The following is a 14116-nucleotide window of genomic DNA, read 5'->3' on the forward strand; positions in this document are numbered from 1 at the left end:
GCTTCATCATATCACAGAATATTAAGCTAAGAAAGCAGTTGGCTGAACATTGATGACTTTACTAATAATTTAACTCCTTTACAGCAAGATGATCCAATGCTATTTCAATATTCGCCAAAGCCATCCATTTATCCCCACCTAAAAGACCCCACAATCACCAACTGGGGTTGGGCCAAGTGGTAAGCAGCTTGGTTCCGCTTAAGCAGGTCTCGGGTTCGAAACCTGGCGTATGCAGCTACCCTTGTTGGGAGACTCACCCACCACAGCCAGGTGTGCGACCCGGGTCGACCAACGGATTAGTCAGGGCAAAGCCCTGGATACCGTGGCAGGCAACCAAAAAAAAAAAAAAAAAGACCCCACAATCCATCATCAAGATCTGCAAATTGGTTCCATCTTCACTTGCTTCATATCAACAAGATACTAAGGAGATCATCATCAATACCAAGTTCAACTCGGCTCGGAAAAGGCAACGAAAGCCACTATCAGCTATTCGAGTTGATAATCATGATTGTGGGAAGAACCCTGATGCCAACCAGCAGAAAAAAGCCCATCACAGAGATATCGAGCGTCAAAGGAGGCAAGAAACGGCTCGGCTTTATGCTTCTCTTGGAAATCTGCTGCCTCTTGAATGTAAAAGTTGATGAAGCTGGACTTGCTGATTCAATTAACTGATGAATTCTCAATTTTTATGCATAATAAGAAGTAAAAATTCATCAGCATCTACTGCTCAATTTCGGTTCTTGGAGATTGATTTGTTGAGATTTTACTTCTGCACTTTTCACGCCTTTTACACCCTTGTACCTGTATTCCTTTTCTTTTCTTTTTTTTTTCTTGATCAAACAAAATACAATGTTGACTCTTTTTTTGTTTTTTTTTGGCTAGTTTAGTATTAGATTCAAGATTCATTGATTTTCTTTTCCTTTTTCAGAGAAAGCATTCAGTATCAGATCATGTTCTTCAGGCAGCGAACCATATAGAACACATGGAGAAGAATATTAAAAAATTGGAAGTAAAGAAGGATAAGCTTCGAAACTTAACTGGTGGATTGATTCATCTGGAAGTCAAAAATGTTGAGGAAACAAAATTATCGTACGTTCATGGTCAGGCCATGCTTGGGTGGTGGAATTGAAATTCTGATGAAGAATTACTTGGCACATACTAAATGGTTTCCTCTATCAAGGATACTGAAAGTGCTGCTTGATGAAGTCTTACTGTTGTTAGCTGTGTCTACACAAAATTTAATGAAGAATTTCTTTACACAATCCAAAGTGAGGTACCATTATGATGATTTAATCAAATAAGTTTCAGAGCAATATCTGGCGTGTCACCTTGTTGTTCACTTGTTTGCCTCGTGTTCTTGCAGGCCAATGCAGATGTTGATCTAATTTGTCTGCAAGAAAAGCTGACCAAAAAGATAATCACTTAGAAAGACTTAAAGTCCTAGAGCCATGACAGAATTGAGACTCACATTACATGAACAACAGTAATTAAAAGGTTTCAAGAGATACAGGTTTCTGAAAGTAATTGTGAGTCAATGTAATTGCTTTGTGCATGTATATAGATTTGTTGAAGTTTGACAAAAAGATAACAAAGAAATTCTATCTGGTTAATGGGAATTAGTTGATCAGGATAGGAGATGATGTGTGGAACTATCAGCACTAACAAACTTAAAGGCAAGTATGCATGTCAAGTGGATTACACACTTTAGGTTAGAATATTTTCTGATCACAAGTGAGAAAACTGACAAAAAAATAATCGCTAAATTTAGTTCTTGTTGAATATACGGTTTGGAATATGGAGAAACATATTGCAAGGTACAACATTCAACATTGCCAATAGGATAGTGCTATGGTACAAATATCGTTAGGCGACTTAATATAAAATAATTGCAATTGATCTGAACATCCGGTTTTCTTTTCTTTTGTGACAGTTTACAGCTTTTTGCATCCCTTCTTTTGTGAATTAAATAATGCATCCAAAGGTACATGTAACTTTTCCAACTAAATCGATAAGATTGTCTTGTAAAATAGTAAGTTATAAGTACTTAACAAATTTACTTTTTTAATATTGAATCTTACCGTTTATGTAATGAAATTTACTGTATTTTTTGTCAAACTTACTCACTTTAGCAACAGGTAAGTTTCTAAGGTACATTAGTAAGTTTGTCCAACAAAATAGCAAATTTCAAAAGTTATATTTTTATTAGTAAAACTTACTATTATTTTGATTAAACCTGCCAGTTTAGTTGTATGTAAGTTTTTCAAGTAAAACAGTAAGTTTGTGCAATAAAAAGTAAATTTCAAAAATTACCTTTTTATTAGCCAAATTTACCATTTATGTGACAAAACTTACTACTGACCTCATTAAACTTACTAATCTAGCTGCATGTCAGTTTTTCATAATGACGAGTTTGGACAATAAAGTAGCAAGTTTTAGTTATCCATATAAGTTACCTTTTTAATGCACAAACATTCTATTCATCTTTCAAAACTTACTATAATTGTAAAGAATTTACTAACCTAGATTTAAGTAAGTTTCACATATATATTGGTAAGTTTGTGCAATGAAGTAGTCGTAAATTTGTAAGCTTAAAGGCATCTATAATAAAAGGTATTTAAAATATTCATCATGGTGGTTTCTAGCTGTAGCTCAGCTCTTGTATGTCATTGCTGGCAGCTGTGGTCAAACTTGGTCTGGCTTTTCATGGAAAGCCCTCACAAAGCTTTCAGGGTTTCTCAAGTAATCGGTTTTTTCTGCCCTTATGGAATGGTACTATTCTTGGAAACCATATATGCATTGCGTGCAGTACTACTTGATCATGATATTCACCATATGTAGCCGTTCAAAATTTTAGATTACATTTAATCTTTGTGATTGATGAAGTGTAACATTACACTAGGCTTGCATGATCTGTATTTAGGTCCCAATTTACCATAAATATTTAAATGTCCTATGTCTCGCATACATCACAACATCACAGACTCACAGTAATGATCTTCAACACAAACACATCTCTGATGATTTGGGAAAATTCGATTTTAATCATTTATACCAATGGTGTTCTCAAAATGGGATATACCGTCCATGGCATATTCGTAATCAAATGTGTTCCACCAAAAAAGAAATAAAATAAAAATAAAAAAGAGGAAAAAAGCTAACTTACTTTTGGTATATAAATTTGCAGTTTGGGAATGTGGAATAGGATGATAGTGGTGATTCATGCAGGAGGCGTAATGAATGCCGAAGTTTCAGCAGTAGCATATTGTCTATATGGTGAGTTACAGAGGTCAAAAGTTGCTTTTCAAAAGGGGATCAAGAAGAGGTTGAATTGGAAAACACAGGTCCGAAAGTCCACCTAAATATGCACGAAAAAGGTTATCAGTTATGTTGTTAGTTCAAGAGTTATATATTCAACGAAGAAAGGGCTTGGGGTTTTCTATTACATTTTCCTATTATACACTATTGCACAACTTCTTAAAGTGATATATATATATATATATATATATATATATATTGACTAAGAAAGATATTTTAAAACTTGGATTGTTTTTGTTATCCAGTATTTTATGGAACACGTGTCAATTGGATAGATCTTATAACAAGAATCTAATAGGAAAAGTTATAAAATATCCTTTACTTGAACAACTTAGGGTCCGTTTGGTAAGACTGAAATCTGAATTTTAAAATTTGAAATTTGATTGCTGAAAGTATTAACTTGCTGAATTGATTACGTTATATTTGTTTGATAATTAACTGAATTATAATGTTGAGTTGAAATATCACCGAAATACTATGTTTTTATTTTTAAAAATTTGCCTTTTAGAGAGAAGAAAAAGTGCCTATGAGAGAAAGAGGGATAGAAAATAATGAAACAATTTAAAGGTTATATTTAATTTTGCATATTCATGTATGAGAGTATATATTTACATGCGCGTGCATGTGAACAAAAAAAATGTGTACTTTGTACGATAACATATATGGGAGTGTGTTATACGTATGAGAGCTATAGTATATGTAATTAATTCAAAAAATTTAGTGAAAAGTTTGTATACAAATTAAGGAGTGCTTAATACAATAAGTGGTAAGACATTTCTATTACCAAACATGCTGAATTCAAAAAAGTAGAGTTATCAAATAAGTCCTTAGTTAGCAAATTGCAAAAAGGTTCATGATTCTTGTTTTTCTTTTCTTTTTTTTTCTTTTTATTTCAGCCTAAACGAGGCTAAAAGCCCAAATTCAAATTTGTGTTCAGTGTTTGCAGCTTAAACATGCTGGGCTGGGCATGCATGGTGGGCTCGGGATTTAGTGCTCCTATAAGGTTTTTGTTTTTGTTTTTTTTAAGCTTGCTATATGGTATGTTTTAAAGCAACATAAATAGAAATCAAAATGTTTAATTCCCCATGACTTAGTTAAGACATTAGTCTTGTGAGGTTTTTTTTTTGGTCCGACTTCAAAGCTTTCCTACAAGAAAACGAAAAAGTTAAGTTGATGCAAACGTCAATTTGCAGTTTCACTTTGATCATTTTGATTAACAAGTTCTTTTGTTTCTACCTCATGGTCTTTGCTATTAAAATTTGATTAGAAAAAATGTGACTCAAGAATTCTATTATTAGTAAAATAAGTAAATCATAATTATCTCTGAAATTTCTCTACACAATTAAAGTTAAGTTCTACCATCCATATTATTCAATTGGGCTCGTATGTATTTGACCGTGTGAGGGTGTCCAATGAATTGGGTTCAGGGCGCTCAAGAACTGCAAAATTTTCAATAATGGTGGTTGGACCATTTTCTACTTTGTTTGGTCTCGTGTTTGCCCTAGTTCTATTCTTACAAAGGAAGCCATACCCAGCAATATTCTCTACTGATCCAGAAGTTAAACAACTAGTGGATAGAGGTGCAAACAAACCTAATCAATCCGAACATCATAGTGTTCAAATTTATTTAAGTATTTTAACGAGTTTCAAATTTTATTCAAATTTGACTCTTTTATTTACTGAACCAAATTTAAATGAGCTTTTTACCGAATTTGAAAACTATCAAACAAAAAATGCTGTTCAAGTTTGGCTTAATTAGTTGATGTACCAAACTCGAATGATCTCTTACCAAGTCAAATTTGATTAGAATATCAAGTAGTTTAGTTTATCTTTCAACCTTACTAGTGGATGAGCTCACTCCCTTTCTGGGACTGGAAGTCAACATAATTTTTTCTTGCATTCCTTCAATTGGTACTCATCATTTCCGAACCCTTTTTCCATGCTATAATCTTTTGTCTTCCATGCAAACTCTTGCGTAGATTTGTTGGAAAAAAGCTACATATGATGCAAAGCTGGTTTTTCTTGGGTGATGCTTAATTTCACTATTCAATCTTATTAGATTTTTAAATTATTTGGGTTGACATCAGCTGTAGTTTTCTGGTGGGATCATTGTCGTGAGCAGTTTGCACAATGTCAACGATTCAACATCATGTAGCGTAAACTTTACGGGGATAGAGAAATAATTAGCATCATGCTCACGTACGTAGAAAGGGTGACTTCAAGTAGGAGAGATAATTGTCGGTGTAGTAGTAAAATAACTAAGTAGAGATGCAAGAAATAAGATATTTTAGGTCTAAATCCCACTAAATCTGAGTTTCCTCTAGCTGATTTATCTCACTTATGTTAAGTTATAACTTATGGTTAGTGTATTTGTTTGAATTCCACGGGTTACTTCAAGGAACCCTAAGGAGACTAGAAAATTCTCACTAGAAACTCCTAGGAGAAACGGGAAACTCTTACTAAAAAAATTTGGAAGAAACCTTATTAGGAAAACAAAATTTATGGAAGGAAGATCATAGTGTGGTTTCCCTCTCTAAAAGAAAGGCCTTTGAGAGAAGATGAGATGTAGAGAGGAATTTTTTTAAAAAAATATAAGTGGTAGGAATTAAACCCGATTTTTCACTTACACTCCTTCCTTCAAAATCATCCATACTATCCCTTTCCTCTTATGTAGAGAGGAGTTGGAAAATATCGTTATCAATCAGATGATGGATGTATGGAGGTCTTAGTTAATTTAGCATTTTCCAAGCAATAGATTGTAATGAATCGAGACAATTGGACAAAATTTGATTCAATCAAATTATCACGTAAGGTGTTTACAAAATTGTACATCGGCAAATATCTCCTTGTGGGCGCCCTTTTCGGAATTCTAATGTGCTACAAATTTGACTTGGGCATCAAGGTGATTTTCATTAGGCTATTCTACTTTGATTAAACTGCCTTCAGCTTGAGTAAGCTGTCACTAAGAATGGAGACACTTCAGCTAATTTTTTGAGCTATGCAAGATTTGAAAATACATCAATTTTTGCTACAAATAAGTGTGTGGTTATGCTTAAGTAGGGATATAATAGTGACATTAATGATACTAAGTTTTACCATTAATGAAGTAACCTCCCATGAAATTTTTACAAATCACTATGTGGCGGCTTGCAAATTAATGTTAGACTACTTGTTAAATGCTTGTGGACAGAGAGCTAAGTTTTATAGTATTATCACTTCTTAAAATTGAACAAATGTGGTAGTTTACTTCTTGCATGAAGTTTGGTTGTTTTCACTTCTCAGGGTCTTTGGTATGGGATGCTTCTTGGGGTAATGCCTTCAGACTCTTGGAATATTGTTGGTAGTTTGCCTAAGAAAAAGGAGGTATAATTTCCCTTTACAAATTTCGCAAAGTATTTTCCATGAGGACCGCAATTTGATTATATTTTGTCCAAGAAATAAAACCATAATTTCTTTGTATTCATTTACATACTAATGTAGTTATGGTTGCAGGCTTATGCTGTTCGACAGATACTCAAGAAAATGGGAGGGGAAACGCAAGGTCAAAATGATGAAGAAAAATATGAACTATGGAGACAGAAATAGCAGAAATCATGATATAAACAGAAATTAATTAGGAAAAAGGTAAAAAGACAAAAAAGTATTTGAGAACGAAGTAATGAAAGAGTTGAGCAAATAAGCGTGTGCTTCCTTTCGTCTCTTACAAACTAGCCCTTCAGCTTGAGCACCTCGACAACACTTGAGTTGTGCATTTTTAACTGCTTTTTTAGAGTTTCTTGTTTATATTCTGCTGCTTTTCTTTTTTCTTTTTTTTTTTTTTGGCTTTCTTGTATGGCCATTATGTAAACGTAATTGGCTTTTGATTCATTTATTAATTTTGACAAGCAATGTTGGTATCTTTTAATAAGTTATTTTGTATTCTTCTGTTGGGGCTTGGAAGCAAAGGAGCAATAGTCTCCACCAAGCAAGAGGATAGGATGTCTGAATTGTTGAAATTGCCGTATACTTTAAGTTACATTGGGTACACGACAGTATGTGTCCCTACGGGGGGACATCTGATAAAATTGGAACGATACAGAGAAAGATTAGCATGGTCCTACGCACAAATCAAGAAGACGCCAGTATGTATAAATGGATCTCAGTGTGTTTGATTATCAAAAAAAGGAAAAATAATAAAATTAAAACAAATATAGAAAAAAAATAAAGATTGTGTAATAAAATCTTGACCTTGAATTGTTCTAGGCGATATCCTACCTTAAACCCAAAAAAAAAAAAAAAATTAAAAACTCTCTACTACCCTCACATGGACCCGTCCAAGGCTAAGGGTGTGTTTGATAAAAATGAAATTTGAAATTCGAAATACGAAGTTTGAATATACTCTCTCCGTCCCATTGTTAATGTCATATTTCCACTTTTTACTTGTCCCAAAATTTGAGTCACTTTAAAAAAGTCAAACTACTTTTAAAATTACTTTCCAATTATACCCTTCTATTGAAAAGTCAAAATTGCACTAAACAATTATGATGGGCCCTGCCATAACACATTTAGCTCCTTGCGTTTCTTTTTATTTCCGTTACTTTTCTTGGACTTCAAATCTTTGTTATTTCTTTTTTCTTCTTTTTCCTTGCTTTTTTTTTTGTGTTTTTCATTTCCATTTCTTTTCTTGCACTTCAAATCTTTGTTTTTTTTTTCCTTTTTTCTTTTTTTTCCTTGTTTTTCATTTTTTTCTTTTCTTTACTCTTTTCAAGCTACACAAGTGTTTGCAGATGCAATGAAAGTTTCGTTTCTTGTCTTTCTATCTTTTTTTTTTTAACAAAAGAACAAATTTCTTACAATAATACAAATCAAGTTTTTTTTTTGGATAAACAAATAAAGAATGCTAGATGCATTCCTTACCCTTTTGTTTATCACTATTTAATTTTTTTAATGTAAAGGTGAAAAAAGAAAAGGTAAAATTTGTCCTATAACTTGTGTTCTTGCTCTTAAATTTGCCTCTAGTATCAAACTAACAAATAAATAGAGTGAAAAAAATATCAAAGAAAAAATAAAATGATCAACTAGTGCGTATTACGTTGAAATCCTAAACATCCAAGCAAGGCATTAATTTGAAAGCACCAAGACTAAAATAACATTTACTGCTCATTGCTTCCAAGAGTTCATGGTTGTCTATACAAATCAACAAAATACAAAATCTATGCCCCTAAAATAGATTCGAGTGACAACCAAATCTTATAAGCAACCCTCAAAAATAACTTAGGACCAAAAGTCAAGCCCCCTGTTTTGCACAAAAGCATTAGTAGCAAAGTCTAGCAAAAGCCAAGTCGTACAAAAGCATTAGTACCAAAAGTCTAGCAAAAGTCAAGTCCCCTGTTTTGTACAAAAGCATTAGTAGCAAAAGTCTAGCAAAAGTCAAGTCTCCTGTTTTGTACAAAAGCATTAATAGCAAAAGTCAAGTCCCTTGTTCTGCACAAAAAGCGTTAGCATAATCCAAGTCCAGAAACTTGATCCATGACTTGATATACCTTCAAAACAAAATAGAGAAAAAGAAATCAATCATAAGTTAGATAGCATTATCACTACCTTTATCATAATTTAGAAGTTAGCAAAGTTTAAATAATATGGAAATTCTAACCAATACCAGTACATTCATGCTTGTAGATAATGGATGATTTTGTCAATAAGCTCCTTATCACATCCAATTTGCAAAGGAAGATTTCCATCTCTTATCAACCGTTGCTTCCCAATATGTGGAACTTTGTAATTATTCCCTCCACAATTCTTCATCACCTCAAGCATACATAGTTGTAAGGTTAAGAACACATTGTTGAGACTTTCAGATGATAATTCATCGAAAGACTTTTCAACAGCAGAAATTAGTTCGTCAATAGAGTTAGGTGCTTCTTGATGCTGGAGTGATTGAATGGCTCTAAAATACCCAAGATCAAGAACATTCATATCAGGGCTATTAGGTGGTTGAAATGATAAACGAATATCAAAACCTTCTCTTGTGGCAGCTTCTATGAACTCAACATCCATTGGATCAATATGTGGTTTTGCATTATCTTGTTGGATGAAGATAGGGCTGATAACATCACTTTGTGGCCATTTAGCACGAATTGCAGGCAAAACATTATCAATTAAGCACCTTCTATACACTTCCTTGGTCACTGATAGGATAGGCTTTGTTTCTAGAGTACCAGCAACACGATTTTTGCTATTCCTTTTAGCTGGTTCTTTGAAGGCAAAAGGAAATATTCCAATTTTCCCATCAAAGTGCTTGTTTCTAGAACAATCAAAGCGAGGTCGAGCAACTGCAGCTAGAAACATAACCTTAACAATAAACTTTTTACTCCTACAAGTCCTCATAGGGTGTTCTTCTTCAGGATGTAGGTAGTATTTCTCAGACTCCTTAGTCATGTAGAACCACTTTTCATCGATATGAACCATATTGAACATGTTTTCGAAAATAGGTGCATCATTAAGACTCTCTTGTTGAAGCATTGACAAACAAAATTTGAGTCTTACCAATTTATTGTCATCAGTAAGGTGAGGCTTTAATGCATTTGAATGTGCTTTGATAACACCTTCTTTTATTCGTCGATGAAGAGTGGACTTGGCAACTTTCATTTTGGTTGATAGAGAACGAATATTTGTTCGACACCGTAGAGGTATTTCCATGATAGTGCTGAAGTCTATCTCTAACCTTTTGCGTCCTGCCCTCTTAGGAAACCTGCGAGAGATGTCAACCGAGCCTCCATTAATGATTGAAGACTTTGCTCTTTCCCAAATTCTTTGTACTGTCCTCGTGCTAATTTTGAACTGTGTTGCAATAACTTTGGTTAATCCTCTTTCTAGTTGTCCACCATAACTATATTGCAATAATGCTTCAAATATGGCTTGCCTTTGCTGATTTGTCAACTTTTTCCTAGAGATTTCATAATTTTGAAAACTATGATTATCCATGTTCACTGGGGAATATTATCAAACAGAATTTGTGCAATAGACGAATCTCTCTATAATCTCATTATATAGAGAATAAAGGCATCAGAATTATCAGCTTCCAAAATCTATTTATAAGAAACGTGAGAAACAAAAAGCTTAAAAAAATGCATCTACAAATTTTCAATGAACCGCCAAATTTCAAGAAAAAAAGGGAAAAACAACAAATGGCGCCAAATAAAAGATTAGCTAAATTATGTTAAGTCTCAAGATTATCTACTTCAAATTGATCAAAAGATCATAAAACAAAATGAAAATAAAAAAAAAGCACCAACAAAGTGATAAACGGAATTGTAGAAATCTTACCTTTTTCCATTGTCAATCTTCTGTAACTGATCTTGTTGATTTTATGAAACCCAAGTATACAGAGGAATAGCTAGAGTTGGAAACGGATGTTTGCTTTACTTTAACTTGTCTGCCTTTTAGTCAAATGTCTTAATGGCCAGTGGTCCCCAACACCCAATAGCTTGTTATTTTACTCCACGGACAACAAAGGGCACGATTGGAATAATCAGATAAATGTGTCCCATTATGCTACTGTACATAAAAAGTGTGTTTCCCAAAAAGCGACCCAAATTTTGGGACGGAGGGAGTATTAAGTTATTGAATTGTTAAATGTACTAAATACGATACATTTAAGTGTATATCACATTAAGTGATAAGTGAATAGTTCATCATTTATTTTTAAAAGCAAGTTTTACCTAAGAAATTCAGTGCCATTTAATTAATTCAAATGTTCAATTTTTTACAATCAAACGTGTCTGATCATATTAAGATCTAATTTATTAAGTTGAAATACTGAATTGAATTATCAAACAAGACCTAAGTTTACTCTCTATTACATCTAAAGTCTTGTACTCTAAGCTAACAACATAGGAAGAGGGAAAGTTGTGTCAATATAGACTTGTATGTATGTAGTACGTTTATATGATAATTTTACATGCGTTTGGATAATGATTTATTAGCCAAATTTTATTCAATTATATCACAAACACATTTTTTAATATGCTTTTAATCTCACGTGCATCATATAAAAAAATGCTACAGTGTTTATTCAAAATATTATTTCAAATAATCTCCTATCCAATCACACTAGTAAGTCAAAATTTGTGCAAGTGTAAAAGGACCCTCAAAATAAATGGAGAAAAGAGCCAAACACAGAAACACTTGAACGTGACGCTTAGCAGTTAGCAGTTTAGTTCAGCTTTCAGCATCTCAAGCGTGCAATTGACCGTGACGCTTAGCAGTTATTTCAGATTTCAGCTTCATGACTTGAAAATTGGATGCTGGCGATCTTTCTACAACTTTGGCAGTTTATTTCAACTTCATTGACTTTAAAATTGGATACTGGCGAGCTTTTGGAAAATAGAATAGTGTTTTTGGATTTTTGAATTAACACAGACTTTTTCCTAATCAAGTGCAGTAAATTATAGTAAAATTTTAAATAAACTCCCAAAAACACACCACTGACACGGATTCATAGTTATTACCCCTAATCCGCTAGCAATTGATCCATCGCTCAGCGGATTCCTAATCTAACCAAATAAGGAGTTGACACAATCGGGGGTTAATAACCATGCTTAACCCCAATTTAGTTCAACTTTTTCCTCAATTTAGTTCAATATTGAGCAGTCAACCCAGCTTAACTGTACTTTGAACTGGTGGGCCTAAAATTCATCCACCTGTTCAGTTATAAAACATTAACAAGTGCTTGTTGAAAGAATGTGTATATGTCCGTCTGTTAAAAAAATCTTCCCAAAGAACATGTGTAATCTTTGACTTTAAGAAAGAATTCGGATGCAAAGAAACTTGGCATTGAACAAAATAAATGAAAAATGAAAGGTAAGGTAAATTAATAAAATTAAGAACATAGAACAAGACAAAGATATATAATATTTGAGTAAATCGTATATACACTGACAGTGTATATACTATCATGATTGGATGCATGACACACTTGTAAAATTTGGATTTCAAATTCAAATTCGAATTATGTGTCGTGTATCTAATGGTGAAAGTGTATACACTGCCAGTGTATAAAAGATAAAACCATAATATTTACCTAAACACATCATAGATGTCAACACAATTACGTATCCTAGTGGATAAGCATGCATGCAGGTTTAATTTGTAGTGGATGCAAAGGGATCTATGCTTGTACGCTTCAACGTCTATGATCCACAATGTCAAAGATGCTGCTTGAATTAGTTGATGTTCGCATGAATACACAAGAAAAGATGGAAGCAATAGAAAGGAAACACTCAATTATGAATCGTGACTGTTGAATTGAAATGATGTTTAGGTATCGTATTAGAATCTAAAGCTTCTTTAATGGAGTTTTTTGCTTGTCACTTGGGCTGCAATAATTTGCTTTTTGGGTACGTCATAAGCAAATCTTCCAAGCCTCATTTGGTAAAACGAAAAGGCTTTGAAACTTGTGTTAACCTCACTCTTGGTCCCTAGATTTATAATAAAAATTTAAAGTGAAAAAAAAAAAAAAGCTGTTTGAGATGAAAGAAGTAGAACATAGACCTTGAACAATCAAGCATGCATTATTGAGATAACGAATAACTGCAATTTTGTGATTGGAAAACGACTTACTCAAAAATTGGTGCATAAGGCATAAGGGTAAGGATCTTTTGGATGGAGTAACACGAATTCATATTCACGAGTACAATAGCAGGCTCGACTCAGTGTCGGCCGAATTCAAAGAAATCTTTCAAACACTGGACTTGAACGTCGAGAAATGGTTTATCAAACTCGACGACTTCATTGAAATTTCCCAAAAAAACTGGTTATAAATAAGAAAAGTCTTCCAATTGTCGAGGATGGTCATCCACCTCTCTGAGTCTTCTAGCTATAAGAAATGAAATCAAATGTAATTGGAGACTAAATGTTAGAAAACCAATGTTAGGGTAAAAATGATAAATATTTCGTATGAAGGTTTAAATTTTTCTTTCCTTCTCTTTTTTTCTTTTTCTGGTAATCTAGTGGATTAGAAACTTGATGCCATGTTAGGGTATATCATTGTTGGCATATTAAATCAAGACTCAAAAAAAATAGAAATTTCTGTATTATTATTTAACAGTAGTGTTTTAGTCAAGTTATGGTAGTTCACTGTTTAGGAATTAGCATTTTATTGAGAAATTTCTTATAGTTGTAAGACTTGTTTACCAGGTCACGTGATTTATTAATAGGGAGTCTTATTATTGTGGTTAGTTGAGAAAAGTGAAGGATTAAATATCTTGTAATTACGTAATTAAGTATGATTAATGATATATTATTAGTATTATTCCTCTTCTCCTACACATACTTGTATGTATGTAAATTGCCTCTCTATATATATTGATTTTGTGAAATATATCTCCTATGACTTTTTAGTGGAATTTTTTGGTTCTGCAATCATGCTACTAAATTAAGTAGTACTTTAGGAGCATCCAAGCACAAAGTATTCATTAACAACATGTACAAGGATCAAGTCACATCACTTTCTAAAAGGTAGTTTTTAGTCAAAAAAAAAAACAAAGGGATAATTTCAAAAACGTCCCTCAAGGTGTCTGACATTATCACTTAGAATCCCTAAAGTTTTAAAAATACTACTTGCCTCCCTTCTTTTCAAATTTTTTGTAACATCTTAAGCCCAATTCAAAATATATCATTAGAATACTCATTCTAGGAAAGAGAAAATAATTTCTTTCTAGCATTGCCTTACTATTTTACAAAATTATAAGTGTATAAATGAAAAATTAAGAACAAAGATAAAGAGCATGAAGATGTAATGTTAGAACAAAATATAGAAGTC

The 14116-nt window shown here is 33.0% G+C and overlaps 1 protein-coding gene and 1 pseudogene across 4 annotated transcripts; one reads left to right on the forward strand and one right to left on the reverse strand.

Annotated features, from left to right (window-relative positions):
* Window positions 1-7352: 7352 nt before the first annotated feature.
* On the forward strand, window positions 7353-7444 carry LOC113733562 (U6 spliceosomal RNA; annotated as a pseudogene).
* A 992-nt stretch (window positions 7445-8436) lies between these two features.
* Window positions 8437-10851, reverse strand: LOC113732273 (uncharacterized). Of its 4 annotated transcripts, none has more exons than XM_072080265.1 (3): window positions 10621-10851; window positions 8960-10045; window positions 8437-8837 (listed from the first exon to the last, which is right to left on the reverse strand). In XM_072080265.1, exon 2 carries the CDS (start codon window positions 9991-9993, stop codon window positions 8962-8964), a length of 1032 nt encoding a protein of 343 aa, XP_071936366.1. In that variant the 5' UTR covers window positions 9994-10045; window positions 10621-10851; the 3' UTR covers window positions 8437-8837; window positions 8960-8961. The 4 variants fall into 4 exon arrangements, with proteins under 4 accessions (XP_071936366.1, XP_071936365.1, XP_027113756.1 ...); XM_072080264.1 differs by having other exon boundaries at window positions 8954-10134; XM_027257955.2 differs by having other exon boundaries at window positions 8954-10240.
* Between the last annotated feature and the right edge of the window lie 3265 nt (window positions 10852-14116).

The sequence above is a fragment of the Coffea arabica genome, chromosome 2e, assembly GCF_036785885.1.
Source record: "Coffea arabica cultivar ET-39 chromosome 2e, Coffea Arabica ET-39 HiFi, whole genome shotgun sequence".
NCBI classification, from domain to species: Eukaryota; Viridiplantae; Streptophyta; class Magnoliopsida; order Gentianales; family Rubiaceae; genus Coffea; species Coffea arabica.